General features: G+C 34.6%; 1 protein-coding gene across 1 annotated transcript in view; it reads left to right on the top strand.

Moving 5' to 3' along the window:
• Positions 1-27,551, top strand: part of Ap3b1 (adaptor related protein complex 3 beta 1 subunit) — a 294,655-nt gene that overhangs the window by 163,639 nt on the left and 103,465 nt on the right. The window contains exons 15-18 of the mRNA XM_004645731.2: positions 8,654-8,830; positions 18,926-19,112; positions 20,069-20,199; positions 25,329-25,437. Of these exons, the coding sequence (XP_004645788.1) occupies positions 8,654-8,830; positions 18,926-19,112; positions 20,069-20,199; positions 25,329-25,437 (604 nt within the window). The remainder of the gene's footprint in view (positions 1-8,653; positions 8,831-18,925; positions 19,113-20,068; positions 20,200-25,328; positions 25,438-27,551) is intronic.

Here is a 27,551-nt window from a genome sequence, read left to right as displayed (position 1 = left end):
AAGTAGAATATTATCTGCCACCATTACAATGATTAGTCAGGTAAGAATTATTATTTTAAGAATTATTAACAAATGTTAAAAACTAGGAGGAGGAAATTTGAGAAAGGACAGTATAGTTTCAAAGTATAACTTCATGAGTTACTCCTTAATTACAGAGGTTAAGATAGTGAGAAACATGACAGATATTACTTTAACCAAGGGAACAGAGTATAGAGATCATAGATTTTTCTGGTAGGGTACAATGAAAATAAGCCAGCATCAAGTCTATTGCGTGCCTGCCCACAAAGCAGGGCATGGACCTGCACAGACCCATGTATGTCAAAGGTATTCTACAGTATAGCTATGCTCTTTAAAAATGTTGTTGTTATGAATTGTAAAGAATAATGTAGGTAGTTTTTCAAGTTAAAAAAACTTAAAAGAAAGGCTGGCCTGATAGCTCAGCAGACTAAATCTTCTGTTTAGGCAGAATGCAGTGGTTGGAGTTTGATCCCCAGCATGCCAGCCTGCCTATGGGGCATGCTGAGATGGTGATTGAGACTGAGCATGGTGACGCGTGCCTGTAATCCCAGCACTTGGGAGGCTGAAAACAGGAGGATCACTACAAGTCCGATCTATGTAGTGAGACCCTGTAGACCCTGTAGGCCCCGTCCTAAATAACAGAAAAACAAAAAAAGAAGCCTAAAAGGACTTGATGATATTAAGCAATGTACAATTTAGGGTTTTCTTCTGCCATAAGGGACGTAACAGTAGCTGGCAGAATCTCAAAATCTGTAGATAAGGCAGTATTGATTTAGTCTAATTTCCTAATTTAAAAACTATTCTGTTGTACTTAATAAGAGCATTTCTTTTTTTTAAAGGAAGTTTACATGGAAGTATTTTGGAATGTAAGGCATGACTATAACTTATTTCTTAATAAAATAAAGTATGTATATACCTGGAGGAAAACAATGACACAAATTTGTGTCATTTTTGTTAGGAAAAAGAAGCAGTTTCAAGAGAGTGTAATGATTTATGCATGAAGCCTGCAAGAATGTGTAAGACCTGTTTTAGTTTTTTAGAAGAAAAGTTTGTCCTATTTAACTGTATTTCAGTCTGGAGCTACAGGATATTTTTGATTGCACTGACTTTCTCTGCACTGTTTGTTGGATACTAAACAAGCAAGTACTTCCTATAGTAAATATTAATTCCCTTTCCTTCTTCTTTCTATTCACTTTTTCCCTTCTCCCTGTTTCTTTTCCCTTCCTACTTCTCCCTTCTCTCTACTCCCTTTTTTCCGTTTCGTTTTCCATCCCATTGTTGTGGTATTGGGAAACAAGCACAGGGGTGCTCTACTACTGTATTATATCCCTATCCCCAACTTCTACCCCATCTTTGAGACAAGGATTCATTAAGTTGAGCATGTGGCCTCAAATTTGTGATCTTCCTGCCTCAGATTCTCAGGTATAGTAGCTGGGACTTTAGATGTGCACCATACCCAATAGTAAGGTTTGTATTTTGATTTTTGTTTTTGTCAGAAATTAGCCATCAATAGAATGCAAAGGTGGGAATTTCAGATTGGTAAAAGTAAAAAAAGAGATTGAAGAGAGGAGAATCACTATGAGTATGAGCTGCATAGTGAGACCCTATAGACCCTGTACTAAAGTACAAAAATAAAAAATAAAAAAATAAATAGCAAATTTACCAATGATGGAAGTGATGGGGATATGCAGCATAATATATTCTAAGAATAACACAGAAGAAATAAAATCAAGTATGTCCAACTGTGAATACGAATGTACTGAGTTTTCTCATTCACAGACTTTCAACTGGATTGAAAAACAAAACCTAGCCACAAGCCATTTATTAATAGGCAAAACACCCTAAATTTTAAAGGTTGAAAACCCAAAGCCAGGCAAGTACATTTTAACCAAGCAAAACAAATTTAGTTAATTAAAACTAACATGGTAGAAAGGAACTTTATAAAATGAAAAAGGCTATTATTATTTTGCAATGCAAATAACAATTCTAAGTCTACTTGCACAAAAATGTGGCAGTCAAATAAATAAAAAATTATTTGAAATGTGAGAAATTGATCAAATATAGTTACTATAGATTTATTTTTCTCCTTCCCTCTCTCCTTTCTTTCTGTCCTTTTGAGATGGCATCGTGCTGTGCAGGTCAGGTAGTCCTGCCTCAGTCTCAAGTGCTGGAATTACAGGTGTGCCCTACCACTCCACATGGATAACTTTAATATAGCGTTCTCATAGTAGGCATTCCTAGTGATTAGATATAAGTAAAAAACAGAGGAAATAAGTAATAGAAAAAAGATTTGATAAATATTGCTAAAGCCTTATCTCTTGGACAGATAATGTCTACTTTTAGGGGCATTATCCATTGAATGTTTTCCAAAAAAAATCAAGAATGTATTTGGATACAGGGAAAACATAGATATTAAAATGTTTGCTTTAAGCAATAAAATTAGATTTCAGAGGGTCAGAGTACTGCATCAGTTGGGAAGTAAAAACTGTACTTTTTAGATTAGTGAAAAACTTGAATAAAAAGCAGGTTTTCCATAAAACCTGGAGAAAATGCTTTATACTATATTTGGGACATGGATAAAGTTAAATATCACCATTTTTAAAAAATGGATAGTTGGGGGCCAGGGAGATAGTTCAGTAGAATAAGTGCTTACTGGGCCTGAGTTCAATCCCTGGTTCTGCCAAAAATAAAAAAATAAACAATAAAATGGATAGATGAAAATAAAACAATCTGGTATTTATTCCCAGGAAATTTGAAAATGAGCAGTGAAACAGTGGGAACTAAGAAAGGTTAAAGTGTATTTTACAATACACAATACTTCTCTCCCAAAAAGTAGAAATTAGTGCTGTATATGGTTCTTTGGAAAGATAATAAAATAGAAAATTCATCTTAATTATAAGGCAGAAAGATGCAAAAGAAATACGGAATGATTAAAAGGAAAAATTAGTAATTGCAATTCTATTATACCATTCTATTTGAGAAAATGAAAATCTGTTGATGAGTTGTTACTGCCCATTTGTGCTCTCTGAGGAAGCTGAAGCAGGACCATGCTCACTGGTTTGAGGCATAAGTTAACCCAGGAAAAATGGTGAGCGTGTAGTAGACATATATGTGCCTTGAAGTCGGGAAAGAGGAGTAATTCAATTCCTGGAACCTCTGTCTTCCACTTTTAGAGAGTTATTTCACACAAGAACAGTTGTCGTATGGAATAGAAACCCCTCAAAAAAAGGCTTTTAAAAAACTGACTGAAAAAAAAATTTGAATAAGCACCTGGTGACTCAGTTATTGTTCTCTCGTTGCTGGGACAAATACCTGATGCCCAGAATGAAGGAAGAAAAGGTTTATTTAGCTCACAGCCATTGGACATTTCAGTCCATACTTGACTGGCTCCAAGACAGAGTGGCACATGGCAGAGAGCAACCTTTCATAGCAGCGGCAAAAAGCAAGAGAGCAAAGGGAATGGGCAGCAGCGCAGGCAGCTAGCTAGCCTCTCTCCCCTCCTTACATTGTAATGTAAATTACCTGCCCCACTGCAAGTGCAGCATCCACACCCACAATAATCAAACACAAATTCTAGAAGCTGCCCCATAACTGCATGAAGCTTTGGGGGCACAACTAGACATAGGCCATAACACCTGGTTACCAGTTTAATGTTCTAAATCTATTCCTGGATGTATCGATTATATTTATGTTTTCCCCCAGGGTAGAATCCTAGGCTCCTGTGTGTCCTGGGAGGAGAAAAGAGTTCTTTTTTTTTTTTCTTGGCAGAACTGAGGATTGAACTCAGGCCCTTGCGCTTGCCCGGGAAGTGCTTATTCCACTGAGCCATCTGGGAGGAGGAAAGAGAAAGGAAGTGGAAATGTTCCACCTGCCTGGCTTCAGGCTCAGCAAGAGGATGGCTTTCTCAGCAGAGTCTAGCTCATAGGTGAATAGCAGAGGGCAGCAAGGGAGAAAAGGGCAAGGGAATAATCCTTGGAATAATGAAGTCCATGGAGATGACAGACACCCTCAGTCTGGGGCCAGAGCCAGGTTTCCGGGCTTTCTGGCCAGCATTCCTCCTGTTCAAAGGTCCAGTGTGAATTCTGGGTTCAGACTTGCCGTTCCAGTGCTGATTCTGCCTCTGACAAGCAATGATGTGTGGACAAGTTTCTTAACCTCTTTATTACTCGAGTTTCCTCATATGTCAAGTGAGGATAATGGTAGAGCCTACTTCATACAGTTTTTGCAGTGATTGAGAAATTTGTAAAGTTCTTAAAAAGAGTGGCTGGCAAATTCTAAGGGGTTAGTAGATGTTAGCTACGTGAACTTTTATAGAAAGAAGAGAAAACCAAATAGGCTTTGTCATATTCAAGATTTTGATCCCATTGTTTTTTTTTGTTTTGTTTTGTTTTGTTTTTTGTTGTTGTTTTTTTTTTCGGAACCTGGGATTGAACTCAGGCCTTTGTGCTTGCCAGAGAAGTGCTTATTCCATTGAGCCATCTCCCCAGCCCCCTGATCCCATTGGTTCTTTAGTTAAGTAACACAGTTGAAAATATGAAAACTAAAGTTTTATTTCATTTAATTGTGAATATTTACTCCTTAAGCATGTCCCTCATTTGTAGTTAATACTGCTGTTGGAGTTAAGCCCTTCCAAAATATCAGTACAGGAGAAATACTCTTTAACAGGATTTCACATAATGATTAATGGGACAGGTTAGATTCATATTATAAAAGAACAATTGAAACATGTTATTTTGTAAAGATTCATATTCATATTAAAGTAGCGCATTATATATTCTAAGCTCAGATGCCTGCCATTTAATAAATTATCTCTCCTTGCCTTGCTGATACAATATTGGATCTGATTTACCATTGATATATAAAGTTTGTTTAGATGTCTACTGGTTTGCCTTTGACAAACTTAAATGAAATTTATGCGTTTTTAGAATTTGCTTCAGACTGTTGGACTGCACAGTGGGGTGGTATTAAATACAGTAGTTTTTAAATTGAGCTGTTTGCAGTTCTGTATGATCTTTTAGTTATCCTTTCTAACTGCTGGGCTGGACAAGGGATTTGTTTTTGTAGACCAATAAATGGGTTAAATGACAGTGGAAAGTGCCTTCTAGTAGGAGGTTTGAAAAGTGCCCTTAACCACATGCTCAGGGCATTTAAAACAATGAATCAGGGAAAGTCATTTACAATCCAGTTTGTCTTTGAGAATATTGAAAAGCAGGGGTTGATAATGAAGTATGATATCATACACATGACTGTGTGCCTGTGTGTATGCTATTTGGTTTTAATTTAGTGTTTATTCTGTGGTTGAAAGGGCCATAGAAAATTTTAAAATGACTGAATTTTGTTATTTGCCGTTTTTTCAGTTGCATACATATTTAAAAGTAGTAGCTAGATATTCATAATATAATATCAGCAGTATACAATTTAGAGTCCTATTGGTTAATTAAGGATGGAGGGAGGACCAGAATCTGAGAATTTTAGAGTCTGATTCCAGAAAAATGCACAAAACATTGGCTTTATGGGTTTCCTAAGCTTTTAAATAAAATGCTAACCTATTGTTTGCTATAAATATATTTATATTGATATTGTTTCTTGGAGAGAATTTTTCTAAGTTTTACTTGGCATTTACTTGGCATTAACTCATTATAAGAAAGTCCCAGATGTTTTCCTGTTGTCACCAGTACTTTGAGACTTTCACTGTGAATGTTAAGAACTACTGGTTGTGGTTGGGGTTGTAGTTAAGTGGAAGAGTATTTGCCTAGCATTTGTGAAGCTTTGGGTTTGGTCCCCAGCAAAGAAAAAGAATTTATTGATTTTTTAATTATTTTTAAAAGTTGTATTTAAATAAGTATATTATTAATACTTACAGTATTAAGATGTTGTGATTTAAGTCATAATATATTCATTAATGTGAACAAAGCCTTAAAATTGTACTTCATTTGGGCACTATCTTTAATAGCAAAAGAGAATTATAAGTGAGTTACTGAAGAAAATTATTTAAAATGAGGTAATAGATTGTGATATGTTGTAGAATTCTAATTTTTATATGAGCAATATATAATAAAATATTTCAGAAAAATAAATCTAGCATAACTGAAATCTGAAATTGCTCATATATTCTTATTTAGAAGTACCTTACATAATGGAAGGCAACTTGAATTGCTCCACACTAGAAAATTTAATGTACCACTCAATTACTATTCTTTAGCCTAATTTAAAATAATAAATTGGGAGTAAGGTCTTAATGCAGTGTAACCTTTGGAACATTAGAAATAACCTCTTTCTTTCCAGAAATCAGTATACAGTAGGGGCATTAGTTTTAACACACTGCATGAACAGATTTGTAATAGCACTTAGACCTTTTTTTTTTTATTATTATTATGTAGGTATACTGATTTTTTCTGTCTTACTAAACTTATTATAAGCATTAAAGATGATATTGTTATTGTATTAGTAAAGATACTTATTCTCATCTAAAGCCTTTCTATGATTTCTTTTAGTTTCTAGTGAAAAATAAACTAGAATTTTTAAAAAATATTTTGTTTTTATTCTATGAAATGGCTCTTTTGAAAGATTTTAAGATGATATTTTGATAAAATTTTAGTTATGGAAAGGTTCTTATTCTTTCATAGTCATTATGAAAGATACGAAACTATATATATACAAAATCTTCGAGAAACTATGAAGAGACTTCATTAAAAGTGTTATCTTGTGATGCTACCACTTAATGATAACCATCAGCTTTTGCTTTTATTATAAAAGCAAATTTTCTATGCTAGGTGAAAATGTTCACAGAAACTAATTTACATACCCTCTCAAATTCCTTTTGGAATAGGGGAAGATACAAATAAGCAAATAGTAATACAACTAATTTGCATACTCTAAAATGTTGGTCTTAATGGTATTGATGGAAGGTTTCCAATTTGCAGCAATGTAGTGATTTTTAAGGAAACAAATTATATTGACATGTTCTTTATTTTAAAAATATAATGCCAAAGTGCTGCGTTGGACACATTTATCCCTATTTCTTTTGTTAACCAGCTAATAAGCAAAGATTCATGATTTTATAAACAGACCTTGATGATCTTTCAGTTTGATATATTTTCAGTGTTATAAATACAGATACCTAGAAGACAGTAACAATTTTGACTTGGACTCATGGTCTTTAATGGATCCATTCTTTTTATTATCACTGGGTTCTCAAAAATGTTTTGTGACCACTTGTCTTAAGAATCATCTTAACATGTAGATCTCACCACAGAAACCTGCCCTTCTTTGTTTTTGTTTTTGGAGACAAGGCCTTGCTATGTAGCCCAGGATGACTTTGAACACAATATGTAGCCCAGGCTTGCCTCAAACTTGTAGCAGTTCTGCCTCAGATTTCCAGGGTGTTCCTGGGTGCTAGGCATGTACCACCACCTCAACTAGAAACCTGCCTTTTCATTAAGAACTCCAGATGTTTTAGTATTTAGGTCAAGAACTATTTTTGTTCTAGGGCAAAGGTGACAGGTGTTTCTATAAAGGATGTCGGTAGTTTTTGATTTGGGGACTTCGGTATTTCTTGCATAGGCTCACTTCTGCATTCCTTGTGTTGAAACAGCAGAGCCCATGTGAAGCATTTGGCCGTTACAGCCAGATTTGTCCCAGAATGTGCTAGCCTTTGTGGAATTAGTGCTTTTCCTTTGTGGTCTTTTCTGAAGCATTCTCTTTTAAATTAGCTTTAATGAGATTCACTTTGTGTTTATTTTTTTGATAACTGAAGGAGATCCATAAATATAAACACTTCCAGATATATACTTAACACTAACCTGTCCAATTGTTTAAATACAGGATGACCAAAAATTGCAGGGTTTTTTGTTAGTTTTTGTAAGTCAATATAGCAGGAAAAATAAAAGCAACAGTTTTATTAAAAAAAAAAAAACTTTTTTATGTATTTTAGTACAGGGTCTACAGTGTCTCACTGCACAGATCAGACTCATACTGATCCTCCCTTTTTCAGCCTCCCAAACACTGGGATTGCAGGTGCACACCACCATGCCTCGTCTCATTCCTGGTCTCAGCATGTCCCAGGGGCAGGGCCAGCATGGCATAGCACACCTGGGATCAAACCCTGGTCCCTGTGACTGCCTAAGCAGGCTCTTTAGTCCCCTGAGCTATCTGGCCAGTCCTCAAATTTATTCTATACAAGAATCAACTAGTTAGGGCCAGAAGATAGCTCAGCTCAGCAGACTAAGCTCCTGCTTAAGGCCAGCGCAGGGACCAGGGTTCTGTCCCCAGCACCACAAGCTGCCCTAGGCCTGCCCCCAGGCATGCTGAGGGGCAGCTGAGACCAGCGTGGTAGTACATGCCTATAATCCCAGCACTGGGGAGGCTGAAAAAATGAGGATCACTGTGAGTCCAAACTGCGGTGTGAGACCCTGTATAAAATACATTTTTTAAAAAAGGATTAACTGGTTGAAATGAACTGTGCTCTGAATAGTCAGTATGTAAACAAGCATACTGCTCAGTGCTGCTCTGGTAGATTGTTCAGTGGTTAGAACTACTCCATGTGAAATCTTGGTAATATTTAAAGCTTGTTTTCTGTTACTATTAAGAGTATGATTATCTTGTATCTAATGATGTAATCTGCTTTTAATATTAGGTTCCTGTGGCTAGAGCAAGTATTCTTTGGCTAATTGGAGAAAACTGTGAACGAGTTCCTAAAATTGCCCCTGATGTTTTGAGGAAGATGGCCAAAAGCTTCACTAGTGAAGACGATCTGGTAAAACTTCAGATATTAAATCTGGGAGCCAAACTGTATTTAACAAACTCCAAGCAGGTAAGAGGCCATCAGCTGTATACTTACCTCTTTACTCTGATCAAGCCACTAGTGTTTATTGACAGATGTCATGGTTTAGATTTAAGATGTATCCCAAAAGTCTTGTGTGTTCAGCGGTGGCACTTTTGTAAGGTGATTGAACTGTGGAGATAGTATATACCTCAGTGGATTCCTTTGTTGATGAGTTGGAGTTGGGGTGGGGCCTGCTAGAAGGCAGACTCTCAGATGCCCTATCTGCAGCTGCCTCCAGACTACTGAGGAAGACTCTTCTCTATGTTTCCTTCATGTTTAGTGTGCTGTCCCTGCAGCCCCAAGGCACTAAAACATTAGGCACTGGAGGACATTATGTTCTCTGCTAAAGTGCAGGGATCTTGCTCTACAGGTGAAACCATTCAGACTTTGGTAGGAGAATGATTTACCAGATGTGCAGCTTAAAATAGTTATTGAAACCATGGAACAGTGTTGATCATAGGAGTCATGTTTTCTCTTTACATATTAAACCAAAATGTTCTCCTCATTTTTCTTACGTCTGAATTGCTGTTCTTCATGGATGGAATACTTAGCTATTTCCTAAGATTGTAAAAGGTTTCTTGCTTATTTAGAGCTTAGCATCTCAGTAGATCTTACACACTATATGTGATCTCAGATTTTCCTTTGCTTTTTCTTTCTTTTGCTTTTGTGGTTTTCTTTTTCTCTTCATTTCTCTTTCTGTCTTTGTATTTGCCCATCAGCTCTTGCTTCTTGAATATCTGACACTGCTCAGCCCTTTACCACTCTGCCGCATTACCATAGTCAGTGTTTGCTCTCCTTTTTTTTCTGTTTGCCTCTCTTTTTATATTTGGACTGTTTCTGTGTGTCTCCCTTTGCCTGCCCTCATTCTGCAGGAAACTGGTGTTTGCTTTTTAGTGTCTTTGCATTCATTTCTGTGTGTTCTCACTCCTCATTGTGTTATGAGTTATATCATCATAGCTTCCAGAGATAGTGAACCTGTGGCACGTGTGGAACAGCTGGATGCTTATTATCATTGAAAGTTACGAAAGATTTGCCATCATTGGCTTATACTGATCAATATAACCCCATATGTGCACATATTGGAGGGCATTTCAATTATTTACATTTTTAACATTTTATCTTTCACAGGAAGTAATAATTTCTATGTGTCTTATAGCTTCTTCATGTAATAAAATAAGCTGAGTTCAAAACTCAGCTTTTAAATGTTCAGCTTAGGAGACTGATGTTTGTTAATAAGCTTCATGCTTATTGATAAAACAATCAATTTTAGCCTGTTCATTACTTTCATGTGGAAAAATTCAATATTAATACCAATAATACTACAGTTTTTCTGTATGGTTTGGGAAACTGTTCTGGAGGTACATATTGGTAATGGAGGCATAGTAGTGCAAATATACTTACTGCTCTTGAAGTGTGCACTTCAAACAGTATAAATGGTTTTATGTTTATTTAACTCAATATAAAAGAAAATTCCAATAGGAAAAAAAATAGTCAATTTTCCAAGAAAAATATCAATAGAAATTAAACCTCTTATGACACAGGTATTGGAATTTGCACGCAGACATTTTGAAGCAGCTATCATAGTCAACAATAGGAAGAAAAATTTACTCAGAACAAAAAGATAAGAAAATCAGCAGAGATATAGAAAATGTAAAAAAGAATAAAATGAATATTTTAGATGTGAAAACTACAAATCTGAAAAATCAGTGTTTTTTGTATTTTGAGTACTTAACATTTAAATTATTTTCCCTTTAATTTTTTTATTTAAAAATTCTGTGTTAATACATGTTTGTAGGATTTGCTTTTTTTTTTGTACTGGGGATCAAACTTGGAACTTTATGCTTTCCAGGCAAGTGCTTATGCTGCTGAGCTATTTCCCCAGTCTGTGAGTACATGTTTTTAATACATAATGAATACATTTATTGTGAGGAATATTTTCTCTTGATTAAAAGCTGTTTTAAAACTATTATAAAACTGCTTTAATTTTTAAAAGCTGTTACATTATGCTGTATTTTGTTGTATTCTAACCTATGTTTCTAAAACTCATCATGCTATTCAAAAATCACAATAAAAAATGTAGGGATTATTGGGAAATTAGTTAGGACCACAGCACTCAAAAACTTCATTGGTGCCACTTATTTGTTTGTTAAAGGAACCTAGTAAAAATAAGAGCACACATCATACTTATTAATGATGAAAAACATGTAAAAACTGTCATGACTTTATTTTGATTTTTTTTTTTTTTTTTGCGGAACTGGGGATTGAACTCAGGCCCTTGCGCTTGCCAGGGAAGCGCTTGTTCCATTGAGCCATCTCCCCAGCCCCTATGACTTTATTTTGAGAAAGACCTGAGGTTATGTGTGAACATGGGTATCCCAAAGGTGAGGCAAATGGTAAAAGGAGATTGTGCTGCAAGTAAGTAGAAAGTTGTGGGTTGTAGTGGCCCATAACAGTGCAGATACTAACATCTCCAGTAGATCTGTGAGCTGTGTTCTGATGCAGCCTCCTTTAGCTGGGTACATTTTTCTGCCTTTACCTGGTGTTTCCTGCTGAAGAAATCTTGCACAAAATTCATGTTATGCCCCAACTGCTCTATAATGCATCATCTGAGTTAGAACAAATGCACATTTACAAAACAAGCGTTAGAGCAGAACTGACTGTACCTAACACACAAAGTTGTTTTGAGGATTAAATGAGACAGTCCACTGAAAATGCTGAATTTCCTGGCATGTAAGCATGGTTAGTTTATGGTAGCTAGTTTGTTTCTTTTGAATCCTAGTTTATCCTGTTAATCAACTGCTTGGTTTTTGTTAAGGAAAATCCTTATATGTAATAAACACACCAGTTTCATTGCTGAGAATTTATTTTTTTAGGAAAAACAATCAATTGGGATTAATCATACTGAGAAAAGGTGCTGAAATCCCTCTTTTTTATGGCTTTTGGAGAAAAAATTGTTAGATATTCATATCGAGATTAGAAAACTAGAATAGTGTCATGGGGAATAATTTCATTTTTGTATAGAAAGAAAGATAAAGGGCTTTGAAATTAAAGTTGCTGAAATGCAGAGATTTTGAGATATAGTATAGACGTTGTAGGTATAATGTAAAGGTTTAGCATGATTTTCTTAAGTTTGAGGTAAAAAACTAAAATTTATTTAAATTGATTCCTAACAATTAAAATGTTAATGAATAAAATTGCTTGTAAAAAACTTCCTCTAATAGTGTGTCACCTTTTAAGTAATGATATGTAATACAGTTACTTACATGTGGTGATAAGTATAACAGTGTGTAGTGATAAATATTTTCTTAGCTGATTTTTATATTTTTATTTATGAAATATTGCAAACATGAAAAATATGTATATCACTAATGCTAAATTTGTGTCAGCATTTGCCATATTCATTACTTTTTTAAGTTTATTGGTACGTTTTAGATATCCATAATGATCGTATTCATCTTAGGGAATGTATACTTACTTGTACATGGTATGTCTTGATTCCTCTTTTTTTCCCAATCCCCCCTCCTTCCTTCAACCCATCTTTCCCTCCTTACTTACACAGTTACCACTTTTTGTAAGACAAAGGAGTGGAGAAGCTAGAACTAAACTTTAGGCCTCTCTTTGCATCCTCATTTCTTCCCCATTAGGAAGTGCTGCTGTGCTGCTCGTTCCCTTTAGCCTGGCATGTTCTCCTGTGTTACTGTCTGAGTATGTATTGGTGATGTCTGTAGTTACTGTTCTGACCTACATAGGTGTTCTACTTTAAGTATACTTTCTGCAGTCTTTTTTACTTAATATATTTTGAAAATATTGATATGTATAAGTGGAGCTTATTTTAATCTCTGTCGTGTATTCTGTCAGACAGTTAAGTTTCTACTTTTCTGCTATTTTTTATTTTTGTTATTATTTTTATGTGTTTGGTACAGGTCTCACTATGTAGCTTAGACTTGTAGTGATTCTCCTATTTTCAGCCTTCCCAGTGCAGGGATTACAGACATGTGGCACCACGCCTGGTCTTGGTGGCTGGCTCAGTGCGCCCAGTGATGGGGCTGTCATGGCATTTGGTGCCAGGATTGAACCCCGTTCCCTGTACTTGCCAAAGCAGGTGCTTAGTCCGCTGAGCTATCTCACCAACCCACTTTTCTGCTATTAGTAAAATACATTTTACTTGTTAGTTATGCTTAAATTTTTAGTGAAAATTTTATAAATTGTACTGATGTTTTGGGGATACTCCTGCAGTTAAATTTTTTAAAAGTAATTAATTAATTAATTTGTTTATTTGGTACAGGGTCTTGCTGTGCAGCTGAGACACTCCTGTCTCAGCCTCCGCAGCACAGAGATTACAGGTGTGCACTACTATGCCCAATTTCAGTGGCCGGCACAGCACATCAGGGGTTCCAGGACCTGCATAACATGCAGGACAGGGGATGGAACTGAGATCCTTGAGCTTGCCAAGACAGTTGCTCAGATCCCTGCAGTTGCTCAGCTCCTCCCTCCTGCAGTTAAAAGGAAATTTCCTCTTCCAGGTGTTTGCCGAAAAAATCTCCTTATCCTAAGATCTTTTAGTATGATTTTTCAAAGGAAAGCTAAGGTGCTGTGCGGTAACATCTCTACCTTGTTTTGAATATGTAGGTTTTAATTGAGTATGCCAAATAAATGTAATAGATATAGAGGATGATCTCACAGAAAACTTTTTGTGTCAAAAAGTTGGATACTAAGGGCTCAGGGAGATAGCTCGGTAGAATAAGCGCTTGCCTGGCAAGTGCAGGGTCCTGAGTTCAATCCCCAGTACTGAAGGGGAAAAAAAAAAGTTGGCTACTGAAATCTGTTTAGTCAAATTAAAAAATTAATTTCAAATAGAACACTAGCACCAGCATAGGTAAGTTCTGTGCCTCTTTTCTTCATGTAATTTTAGTGTCATTTACTTTTGTCATTTATCATGTTATTTACGTGTGTCTGAATCTTTCCTTTTAAAAATAATACCTAAAGTAAGCCAGAATTAATCTTTACAATGGTGAATTCTGTGTATGTTTGTATTTCTTAAATTAATTGTGTCTTAAGCTGATTTTAGGACTGAATTTTAAATGATTTGCTCTTTTGTTCTGTCTTAAAAAGTAGCTCTATTGGATAACCACCTTGTGGCCAGTGACAAGCCATGTATATGTCCAGTGACATTATAGTTATCTAAGATTGGTCTATGAAATCACCTAATGATTTCACACAGTGTGTCCTCATTATTGGTGATACATGTCTACAGTAAAAAATACTATTGCTTGAACAAATATTCACTACTTTAATACTTGTTAGTGTTTAGGTAAAAATGTGATACTCATTTCTTGAGAAGTTGTTTTAAATAATGAATTTTTTATTTTGAAAAAACATCCCTCACCCCAGTCAGTTTCCTTAAGCCAGAAAATGAATCTAGAATCAAAATTTAATCAGTGGTATATAAGACATCAAGGCTAGGCTCATGTGTCATTCCAGTACTTGGGAGGCTTAGACAAGAGGATTGCTGTGAGTTGCAGGCTAACCTGGGCTACAAAGTGGGTTCAGGGCCAGCTTGAGCTGCATAGTGAAACCCTGTTCTAGAAAAAGATTTAATAAATAAAAGACATCAAATATTTTTGTTAGGAAAACAAATATTGTATTTGTTTTCATACATAATTTATGAATAAAAAGACTTAACCATGCTGTGTAGTGTTTGTCTTGGCTTTGGTTTGAGTCTGTCATGATACTAAAACATCATGATTATGTACTTAAACATTGTCTGTTCTCTTTGTAACAATTACCCTGGATGGGTCTAATTTATGCAAGTTGTGTCAGTGTCCTATTCAGTTTAGGGTGTCTCCCAGATTTTAAAGTTTCACTGGAGTAGTATTATCAGTGGCTGCTTTGAAGTAAGACCAAGTACATTATTATTAGACTTATGCTTTGAACTCCTTCTTTGCTTTTGTCTTGTGGTATAGAAGATGCCTCTGCAGTTAACAGAGATTTCCATTTAATGGATGAAACATTTAAGACTTTTATCTTTCCAGTCTTCCATGTGTGTGTGTACTATAACTCCTTTCCCCTTTGTAAAATAGCGTGTAGGTAAAATGAAGAGCACAGAGAAGGTAGGGTGGGGCATAGTGAAGTAAATGCTGACCTTTGTGGTAATTAACAGTGTTCATCTGCCAGCAGCTTGATGTACCAGCAAGTTGTGCCAAGGTCTGTGAGATGGCGTGACGCTCCAGGCCACTAGTCGATGGAGTTAAGAAAACATGAGAAGTTGATTATAAGTGAAATACGTGCAGGAGGCAAAGACTGAAAGTTCTGTTACAGATCATTAAAGAGAGTGGTCAAAGCATTCTGGCTACAGTAGTTTTGTCATTTATTATATAGTATTAATCTAAAGCCTATTTTATTATTTGGTGGATTTTTTAAATTTTGCATAAGCTCAAGCTACAAACTCATCATATTCTAAAGAGTATTTAATGAAGAACAGAGTGATGAACTTCCATTTGGTGGAAGTTCATTTCAGTACCTAACATGTACAAAATGTTTAGGATATTTACTGTCTACCTTCAGAGGTATGGTACCAGTGAGCACATAGCAATCTATTATAAAGGGACTGACATTTGTTTAAGAAATTAAATGTGATTTTAAGATTATGCATCAAAAAGATTGTATATCAGTACAAAAGATATTTACATAACTTTTAAAAATGTGACTTCATTTAGATAAAAGAACTTTTTAAAAATTTATTTTTCTTTCCAAATTTTCTTTGCATGTGTGAAAAATGAAGCAGTAGCTGTTAATATATTACTGCCATTAGTAGAGAAAGGGTTCAAACTGCTGGTTTTGAAATAGAGAATAAATTAGTTCCAATAAGGTTCAACACTTGGCTCAGAGCGTTGTGTTTGTTATGTTAGTGCTATAAATGGAATCAGAGTAAAGCTTTTAAAAGTTTGTTCTTTCAAAAAAATGCTGCAAATTCTTATTATAAATATAAAAACTAATATTGAAGATAGAATCATTTGTTTTTGCTGGAAGGAAGTTGTCATGGTAAAATCAGTGTTCTTATTAAAGTGAAACAAGGGAACAAAAATGTTTTTAGAACTGGTGGTGGTGCAAGTAAAGAAATGGTGCTGTTCAGCCAGTTGAAAGAAGGCCTTCACAGGAGGATTTACTGATACCGATCTATGCAGGTTAACTGAACTGCAAAATTTGTGTGATAGTGTTAGTGTTACACACTTGGCTGCATGTTGGTGGGCAGAATTTTAGAAATAACTTTTGTTTAGTAGTGCCTCAAAAAATGTTTTTATTGATAAGTGAGTCTTGGGGATATTGGTTAGAGTCAAAAAATTATTTGGAAATTGCTAAAATGTCACCAAATAACCTTTTAGGTTTTGAAATTTTTAGCATAGCAGGTCTTGAGAACAAATCTTGCAGATAGGACTGAAATTTAGTTCTGTGAAAAAAAGGGAAGAATTTATTTGGAGAGGCTAGAGGCATAGCTCAATGGAAAAGTACATGCCTGGTGTACACAAGGCCCCAAAAAGATTTAATTTGAACCTTGTGTCATTTACATTATTTTGAAGGAGCATCTATTTTTAATTAAATCAGTTTATATATTATGTTAGGATGAAGTAAAATCAAAGTTGATTTTTTAATTAAGAAAGTTTTAAAATAAAATTTTATTGGTATAAACAATTTTTTTTAAATATCTAAATTTAGAGGCTGGGGAGATGGCTCAGTGGAATAAGCACTTCCCTGGCAAGCTCAAGGGCCTGAGTTCAATCCCCAGTTCCGCCACAAAAAAAAAAAAAAATCTAAATTTGATGAAATGTTTAAAAAGTATTGTCCTGAGGCATAATTTTCTTAAAATATGGTTTATCCCAACAAAATTATCAAAAAGGGAAAATGTAAAATACTGGCATTTAAAGTATTTGCAGTTTTCAGCACAGAAGAGGGAATTGAGAATATCCTTTATTCAACAGAATTTTCTCTGAACTTGCCTGCTAGTTCAGAAATGCTTATAAGAAGGATATTTTCTCCATTAAAAACGTGTGTGGAAAAAAGCCAACTGAAAATACCAGCAAATTTGTAAATATTAATCGTATGATTCAATTTTGAAAAAAAGTTAATTTTTAAAAATTTAACAAGAGCATATAAAACAAATTATTCAGGGAAATACCCTTGATACTAGAAATAGCTACAGCAAGCAGTCTGGTTACTGGATATGAATGGGATGTGTATTTCTTCTTATATTTTAATGCACTATTATATGCAGATGTGCTTTTATATCTTAAAAATAATTTTATTTTTGAAAATGTATTTTAATAGAACTGCTTTATATGTTATAAATTTACTGATATTACAAGCTTGAATCATAAATATATCGAAAAATTACTTAATTTTAATCACTTTAAATACCTTATTTCACTCTTTGTGGTGTCTGTTAATATATGAAAGAGTTTAATTTTCTGAAAGTAAATTTTAGAGACAGGAAATATAAGCAAAATTATTTCTGCATTACCTCAAAAAAATCATTGCTATTAACCATTGACTCCTTTGATTTATTTATAGTTGCAGAACCTAAGTCTCAGTGCTCAAATGGATGTTAGCATGAACTAGTTGCAAATTCTCACTATACATTTGAGAAAACTAATAGTTTAGTTTGCCATGTTTTCCCAGCAAGATAGCTGCAAGTTAATGTATCACAGTTACTTTAAAGTTTCTGTTGAGTTGCATTCCTTATCAGGTGAATAGTACGCTAATTATCTTGAAAATGTGTCATAAGAGTTTTTCTTTTATGTAGTTGAACCAACATGGTTTAGCAATTAGTGAGAGTAATTGATGGTAACCAAATTCAGCAAAGCACTTACTAACATTTTCACTTGTAGTTTTTTAATTGTACTTTAATAAAACTAGGTCTTTAAATATTCTGCTACTGAAAGGTGGTTGCTTTCTATCAAATCAATTATCTTAACCAATTATTTTGTAAAGTAGTTTACCACACCATTCCTGTACTTTGACTTACTGTTCTAGAATTGTCTTTCGTTCTTCCTACCTTGATTTTATTTTTATCTGTTTCTAATGTGTATAAGATGTTGTGATGTAAATGATTAAATATCCATCAGTTCATTTCCTCCAGGTTTTAGGAGTCCTATTTTACTTACAAGTACAAATGTACTGTACTGTATAGTCTTCTAAGTTAAAACTATGCTTTTTCAGTAAAAAAAAAAAAAAAAAAAACCCCTGTAGTTTAAAATGCAAACCAATTTGAACATTTCTATTTTGATTTAATTATTATTAAAATTATCTCAATGTATGTTAATGTAGTACAAAGATTGACTTAGGAAGACTTATTATGGTGTAAAAGCTACTATAATAAGTTGTTCCCTTACATAAATAAATAAATGACCAATATTACCAGAGGCTATAAGCAGCATGGAGGAAAAATGAAAGAAGTCTTTTATCCTAGTTTTTAGAGGGCATCAGCAGCTTGCTTTTATGAAAAAGTAACAGCTAAATGCACTGCAAATAATTTGCAGTAATCCAGTTCAGTGATTCATGTGTCTGCTTTAATGGGTCATAATTCAGGGTAAAGTAACTGAGTGCAGTCAGAGTGCAGACACTGCTTATGCCAGAGACAGTATCTCTTCATAAAACACACCTCAGGAGAAGCAGTTTGCCAGTCCCCTAATACTCTCTGATGTTTTGATGTCCTGCATATTTTTCCGATTAAGTTTTGAGTGCCATGTTTTTAGTTGTATTTCCACATTCATTATTCTCACGTAGACCCTTCAGCAGGTTTGCCATATATGATTATTTTTTTAATGATGCCTTTCTTTCCACTTCAGCAGTTTAATAATCTAGCACATGGCTGCTTCTCAGTACTCAGCATTCACCTCCCCAATACAGAGGAGGACATGTGCTTTGGCTTCAAAATTCCATTTGCCGTGTTAGAAATGCATATTCCCTGTGGAACAACATTTGTTTGACATAACCATTCATTTTTATTACGTCTTTAAATATGTTTATCCAGAGTTATCAATAATCATAAATAACTGTATTCTTGTCTTGTTCTGTTTTTTCCAACAGACAAAACTGCTTACCCAGTACATATTAAATCTCGGCAAGTATGATCAGAACTATGACATCAGAGACCGCACAAGATTTATTAGGCAGCTTATTGTTCCGAATGAGAAGAGTGGAGCTTTAAGTAAATATGCCAAAAAAATATTCCTAGCACAAAAGCCTGCACCAGTGCTTGAGTCTCCTTTTAAAGGTATTTTGTCAGATTACATAACTGCAAAACAAATGTTTACCTAAAACATGGCACTATGTCACATTTCTAATGTCCTTAAAATTTATCTTTTAAAATACAAATGATTAACAGATATAGATAGATAAGAACAATGGGCTTTCTCTTCATTCATGTTTTCCAGAGCAAGCTTTATATTAGTTTAAGTTTATATTTTTTATAGACTTTATTTACCTAAATAATTTCAGGTCTTCTGCTTGATATTCTTACTAAATAGTTTAACTAAATAATAGAGCTGTCTTATTCTCATAAAATTGATTTATCTCTATTTTAAATAGTTTTATAAGAAATATGTCATCTTAATAGTGAGTTGTTATTAATTAAATAGCCTCAGTGCACTAATGTCAACATTTCTAGGAGAAATTATTTCATAAAAATATCCCTTTATAGTTGAATTTGTCTTATAATCAGAGAACTTTTTTTCAGTTTTAAAAAAAGGATTAATTAAATATTTTGTCATTTTAATAAGTAGCTATTCCAGTTGGAATCAGATAATCACATACCTTGGTTTTTATATTTTTATATTGTTTCTTACTTAATTGTTGGAAAATGATAAAAAGCAATTCTATTTTGTAGAAAAACTATTACAATTCTGGATGTGTTAGTGCCAAGACATGTATATGGATTGTTTAACTGTGCTGTCATTCTTAATATTCACAGTAAAGTAATTTTTAGAGAAGCTACATTTCAGAGCAACATCTCTAAACACACTGACTGATTAGCTTTTTTATTGACCATTATGGGGGAGATTATTGTAATCTATGGTCTGAAATCAGTTTTTTGACCTATGAAGTGCTTCCTAATTCATATTTATTCCTTGACATTTGAGGTAATATGCCAGTTACCTGGAGCTCTGATTATGATTGTTCTGTTATCTGTGGTGCATATTGTTTATTTTATATTTTCCTCTCCTTTAATAGATAGGGATCATTTCCAGCTTGGCACCTTATCTCATACTCTCAACATTAAAGCTTCTGGGTACCTAGAATTATCTAATTGGCCAGAGGTAGCACCAGACCCATCAGTTAGAAATGTGGAAGTAATAGAGTTGGTAAGTTGACCTTTCTGAAATTAATTTGTTCAAGCATTGGGAGATTCTAGGATAACTGTTGTTTCATATAAGAGCTTTTTTGGGGAATTGAAAACTGTTCTAGTATTTCTAAATGTCATATATTAGAGATACCTTGCCTTTATAAGAACTGAATAATGTTGTATTCCTGTGTTGTACATGTACCATTCCTTTCTTCAAGGAAATAGAGAATTGAATTCTCTGCATCAGTGCTGCCCATATTTGTGCAACTGCATTTGTAGCTGTGTAGATTCAATTTCTAAGGTATTTAGTTTCATTGGATTGAACCTTTTCTACTTTGTTAGAGGTCCATAAGCTTCCTGTAAATGTTTTTCTAAATAGCATTTGCTGTTCTTTTTGAGAAAAACCTTACAAAGTGTTCCTTTGGATTTTCTGATGAACCTGTTTTAAGTGAAGCCTGAATACCTATAGGGAACATTGTGTACTAAAAATGTCCTTTGACAGTCACAGTCAAAGCATGTAATGTGTTGTTTCCACATTTAAAATGTACTATGCAAGTATTCTTTTTCTAGATATTTAAAAAAACAGCTGTTTGATTAAAGTGATTAATTTTTCCTAATATCTGTTTCTTGTTAGGTAAACAAAAATAACTGATTTGATTTATTGTGTTTGGAAATTAATTATGTGAGCATATCTAATTTTTTTTTAAAAGTAGAATTTTAAATAAAAATCATTTAAGAGGGGCCGGGGAGATGGCTCAATAGAAGCTTCCCTGGCAAGCACAAGGGTGTGAGTTCAATCACCAGTTCCACCAGAAAAAAAAAACATTTAAGAATTATATTCTGGATCTTTTTCTGGTAGAAAAGATACATTGAACTTGAATTCAAACAACTAGAGTTCTTTACCACTAATTTCTGTTGAAAAGTTAACTTCTTTGCTCTTTACTTTTTCATATGCAATAGAAATTGTTTATTATTTTAAATATAACTTCTGTAATGAACATAATCATTTAATTTGATTCTTCAGAAATTCATCTTGGCTCTCCAGTGTAGCCAGAAGCAATCCTGACTAATAATACCTCCATTTAGCAAAATCTGGCAGTGTACTGTGGTATTTGACAAATGTTATCTGTTGGAGCCTTGTACTTATGACAAGTGTTGATTGTTCTTAATTAGTGTTTTGCAGATGAGGAGACTGAGGCTCAGAGAACATGGCTCACAGGTGGAAGGAGTGGGATTCCAACCCAGCTCTGATTCCAAGGGCCATGCTCTCGCTTACTGCATTTTGTTATGTGACACTAGAAAGAGGAAGCCAACCTTCCTTACAGATCTGTTTCAACCTGAATGCTTAGCACCATGATGGTTGTGTCTTCACAAATCCTCTCTGATTTGAGATGGCCTAGGAAATAATACAAACATTATGAAAACTAAATGCACATCTATTTTTCTTAAAGCTACATGTGTTGATTTCCAGTCTAATCTATATATCCTTAAGAAATCTTAGACAGTTCTCTATTTACTCAACTTTTGGTCAGAAATTTTGTTTGTTTGGTTTTTTACAGATATGTTTTCTCTCCTGTGCCTGTTTGTTGTTTTCATGGTTCTGTCTTTTTTTTCAGTTTTGGGTACATAATGTTTTGGCCGGAATAACCTCCCACTACATCTGCTCACCTTTCTGTCCCCCTGAAAAAGATTTATCTTCACAGAAATTGATAGCAGTGCTGTGTAATTTAATTTGGTCTCAGCAGTATCCTTATATTGGGTGATAGATTGTTTGGTTGGCTGGCTTCTTCCATTTTTATGTGTTCTAAGCATTAACTACCTTATAAGGACAGTACCTAAATAACCTGTTTTCTTATATCCATTTCTTTTGTTCAGTTCAACAGAGACAAATTGATTTCTTTTTAATTTTGCTGACTACATTCATGAAATTAATAATTGATAACTTACGTAAAATAATTATAACTAATGGAATCAGGCTGAAGAGAACTGTCACTGTTGGTGACATACAGAAAGCAACTCAAGGCTATTGGTCTCAGATACATTGGCTTAAAATCATACAGTGAGGGATATAATTAAATGTAAAAATAATACAGCCAGTTACGTTTTCAAATGCATCTGTAACAGTGCTGAAAGTAATGTTCAGGTCTTCTCCTGACTTTTACTCACAACTATTCCCTGGTCGTACAACTGCACATGTGATACACTGTGTCATTCTGTGTTTACTATAAAGTGATCTTATAGGATCAAATCTCATTATGAGGAAATGTAACTTAGGGGGAACAATGGCCTAGCATTAGATAATCTGATATCTTAAAACAGCTTGGGACCAAATAAGATTGACATTAGAAGTCACTTTGAATTACACAACACCATTTCCAGGGTATCAGATATAATGTATATTTATGTTATGTCATTATGGTATTAGTAAGATTTTAAGATCCTTTAGATGGTCCTTGCTTGGAAAATATTTCTCCAGTTACAGAAAAGTTATCTTTTGCATATAAAAGCATCTTTTTAAATCAAACTCATAGTAGTCAGTTGTATCTTTTATAGAAACTTTCACATTACAGTCTGCCAGCTACTCCCTGTTACTCTTCGCCCTGATATTTGTTTTCATGTTGCTCCTTTTGCTTAGATGCTGTACCTATCATGCTGTAAGAAACATTAAAACACTTTCATTGTAGTCTTTGGTTCTTTTAAACCTAAACTCCATATGCTAAAAGATTCTTTCCATGCCAAAAAAAAAAAAAAAAATACCCTTTTAAGCATAAGAGCCCAGTTTTCCTAAGTTGTTGGTTCAATTTTGCTAAATTGTTCCAGCAAACTTTCTGTCAAGATTGAGGAAAGTTACAGATAGATAAAATAGGGGCTTTAATGTTCACTAAATAAAAAGGACCTTGGTTTATAAAATACTATATTCATATTTTGAAATACCTTGTGAATGTATAAAAAGGCCATAATGCTGATGCTGATCTCCAGTATCTTAGTCAAATATATTTGAGTCATTTTTACTTTTTCCTACTATTGTTCAGGTTGCAATTTTCCAGGTTATCGAAGCTTATCTTTTTAAGCAACATACTTCAGGCCTTCTAGATGAATGGTTTTCAATAGTTGCTGTACATCATAATCATATGGGAAGCTTTTTAAAAAAACGAACCTATGTCATAGCTGTACCAGACCAGTTAAATTAGGATTTCAAAAAAGAAAACACCACACATTGTTTTTTATATTAATATTTTTATTTGTATTAGTATGTTAAAAAAAATCTCAGATTTTTATGTGCATGCATTGTTGAGAGCCATTCTTAAGTAAGACTCCATTCACACTAAATTCTTGTACAGCAAAATACGTGCTCTAGAAGAAACTGGGACATAGTAGAAACTCAGAGGTGTAGACATAAACATTTTTTATTTATTTTTTAATATATTTGTTATAAGGTCTCACTATGCAGCTTGGACTCAGAGTGATCCTCCTGTTTTTAGACTCCCCAGCACTAGGATTACAGGCGTGCAACACCACGCCCTGTCTTGGGGTCCACTCAGTGGGCCCAGAGGCGGGGCCAGTGTGGCCTGTGGTGCCAGGGATAGAACCCTGGTCCCTGCACTTGCCTAAACAGTCACTTAGTCCACTGAGCTGTCCCGTTAGCCCTGAATTAAACGTTTTAGCCTTTAAAAAATACACATTTCCCTTTCTTTACAAAAGAGTTTGAAATTTGATTAATCTTTTTCAAAGTCAATCAAGGTAACAGTTACGAAAGTGATTTAATAAACCCTGTTACTAATACTATCTTTATTAAATACCAAAGTCCATCTTTTTCTTCTGTCTAAACATTTTTCTGAATTTAATATGAAGTGTTTAAGGGACTAGCAAATATAACTAATGTTTATCATGGCAGACATACTTGTAATGTATCAGTGTACGTAGTATTAAAAATCCTTGCTCTCCAGAAGCTTATGTTCTCTTAGGAGTAGCCCGCCAATAAGTTTTCAAAAATTAGTAAATTGTATAACATATTGTATAGAAAATAATGAGTGCTGTGATTTTTAAAAGGACAGAGGTGGTGTTTGAATGGTAACCCTAGCCCTTATCTAGGGCAAGACACTAGTAGATAGAGCTGGCCCAGAGCCTTTGAAGCAGAGAAGTGGCTGGAGAGAGGAATGTGTGTGAGGGAGATCAGAGAGGCAGACAGGAGCGGCAGCCATGAAGGGACAGCCAGGTCAGCTCATGCCCACTCCAAGTGAAATGGGGAACCATTACAGGGCTTGAAACCAAAGAGGACCTTGATCTGATTTACGTTTTGTTAAACTCATTCTACTGCTGTGTCCAGCAAAGTGGTTGGGAACAAGTGTGGAGCAGAAGCAAGATAACTAGTTAGGAGACCTTGGAGTAACATACAGGAAAGCTCTAGGCAAAACTGGCCCAGACAAAGTTGTGAAGGCTTTTTAATGGGTCAGGTGTTTAGTATGTGAAGAAAAGAATGTTAGGATATTGAGACAAGGAAATTTATTGCCTACACTAAATCATTTTCTTCCTTGCTTCCCTCCCTCCTTTATCCATCCCTCTTTCTCTCTCTTCCACTCTTCCACTGTTTACCTAATGTCAAGCTTCCAATTTTTTTTTATTATTATTTTTGTAGTACTTGGAATTGAACTCAGGATCTTGCACTTGCCACACGAGCATTTATTCTACTGAACTATCTCCCAAGCCCAAGCTACCAATTTCTAATCTCCTTCCCATCCTTTGCCCTCCCTTCCCTTTCTTTCCTCCTCTCGTCCTCCTCCCCATTCTTTCCCACTTTATACCTCAGGGTCAGCTACAGTTTTAATTACCATTATTGTGTCTACCTCTGATTGCCCTGAACTGTTCTAGGCTGTATTACTTTACTTTAAATCTATGCGCCAACAGGCACAGATTATTTTAAAGTATTTAAAGTTATCTGTAAATTTAGATAGTTGACTTAACGAAATGGGCACTGCATGATGGTTTGTTTCTGTATTCAGGGATAAAGTGGCTCTGCCTTACTACCAGGATTTTAAAGCTGGCCTTGACTGACTTTTCTCTGAGTTCACAGTGTATTCTCCATGATTTGCGAAAAACCTGAATCCCTTAATGACAGATTATTTATATTTTTGTTGTTTGTATGAATAGGCAAAAGAATGGACCCCAGGAGGCAAATCAAAGGAAGAAAATCCTGCTAAGAAATTTTACTCTGAATCTGAGGAAGAGGAGGAGTCTTCTGTTAGTGGCAGTGACAGTGGTGGGTTCCCTCATTTACTGAAATACACTATTCACATTGTAGATTCCATGGAAAGTCTTACCTTCTGGCCTATAATTAAATCTAGGACATCCCAGAATTCTTCTCTTCCCAGAGGCAAAAGAATGGAGGGCAGCAATATACAATGAAAAGAATACTGAAAGGAAGGATTTAGAAGACATGGCTGTCAGCAGTGCAAGTTCAATAAAGTACCTTCCTTTCCCTATATCTGATTAATAAAAGGGGTAAAGTTAGGTGTTTTTTTTTAAAAATCCCTTTTTCACTAAAGCTTTGTATGTAATTCCTACAACAAAAATATATTGGAGTTGCATCCTCTGATTAACAGCCTGTAAGCAGACTGATGCAAGACAGTGTTACCCAGCTTTATCTAAAAGCTTTATTCCTAGGAAATGATGACCCCTTGCTGTTACTTGGTTATCCACTGTCTTACTCTAAGGTCATACATTCTTTTATTCCTGACTCCCCATCAAGTCTTTGTTTTCAGATTGGCTTGATAAATTAATCCAAGTTATATTGCCTTCTGATGTAATAAACCAAAAAGCAGAGAGGATACCTCAATCAAAAAAGTTCATGTTATTTCTTGTTATATATGTCTTGCTTTATCTTGGCCTTGGGGGCCTGAGGAGATGGCTCAGTAGAAGAAGCACTTCCCTGGCAAGTGCAAGGGCCTGAGTTCAACCCCCGGTTCCACAAAAAATAAATAAATAATAAATATCTTGGCCTTAACCATCTAGCAGAAAAATATAAAAATGAAGTATAAAAAGTAAAGCCACAGCTACAACTCTTGTTGCATAGGTCCTGCTTTACCTTGGTCTTAACCATCCAGCAGAAAAGTATAAAAACGAAGTATAAGAAGTAAAGCCATGGTGTTATGTTGAGCTGGAGGGGACTCAGGTCAACAATTTCTGATATTGCCAGTGAAGCGGAAGACCCAATACTATTATGGGCTTCTGAACTCTTTTAGAATATTTTGCTGAGTTTACACACCTGTAATATTTAAATGATGGAACTTAACAAAAAAAAGGGGATACAGATGAATATCCATTTTGTATCTGTGTATTCGAAGTGGTTAGGATAGATATATAGTTGCATTCTCTTAATGAATAGAGGGATTTGTTCTAATGGTGTTTGTAAATAGGCTATCAAGTCCGCATCTTGTATAGCAATTAACCACTAGGAAGAATGTATGCAATGTGTTAATTATTGAAACTGTCCTAACAATTTGGTTTGAAACTGTCACATTGCTATTTGTTTCTCAATAAAATTATGGAAAATAAAATAAAATAAATAAAAATAAAAAATGATCCATTCACAGGAAAAAAAAATTTTTAAAGATAGGAGAATTACAAATGAAGTTTTCTATGATTTAATTGATGATAAATGATTATTTTGGGGTAGCTAGATCATTATGTAATAAGAATTTGGAATGTTTTGTGGCATTACAAAACCCATGTGAAGTATATAAACACAGGGGTACTATTTAATTGTCCACGTTTTCCCTGGTAACTCAGAGCAGAGGAGCTTGATGGCTATAATGAAACTTATTTGATGTTGAGAATGTATTGCTGACTTCATTTTACCTAACAATAATCAGTATAAATAATTAATCTGCATTGCTTATTTTATAAGCTTCATCAAATTCCCTTTCCTTCTTTTGATTAAGAAATTGTTCAGAAACTACTTTAAAGAAAACAATATGCAGTATAACAAGCATTATTGATTCCCTACCGTCTTGTTTTGAAATTCTGTATCGTTTTAACGTTTTCTTATCTCTTTTAAAATAAGAAAACAAGCAAAAAAAGAAATTGTTCAGAAATGTTGGCACTATCACCTCTGTAGTTCTTATTATCACAAATATGCAGTACTTTTATTGTATTCTTGGGATAAAATAATGTTTCAGAAAAAAAAAAAAAGTAAAGCCACATGCCTGTAATCCTAGTTCTTAGGAGGCTGTAAACAGGTGGATCACCACAAGTCCGATCTAGTAGTGATACTCTGAACACCCTGTAGACCCTTCACTAAAATAAAAGTTTAAAAAAAGAAACAAAATAAATAAAGCCATATTAATATGCTGAGCTGGGGCCAGGGAGATGGCT

This window comes from Octodon degus, unplaced genomic scaffold, assembly GCF_000260255.1.
Source record: "Octodon degus isolate 3935 unplaced genomic scaffold, OctDeg1.0 scaffold00238, whole genome shotgun sequence".
NCBI lineage: Eukaryota > Metazoa > Chordata > Mammalia > Rodentia > Octodontidae > Octodon > Octodon degus.
Note: the sequence above shows the minus strand (reverse complement) of the source record. Positions and strands in the feature narration are given on the sequence as shown.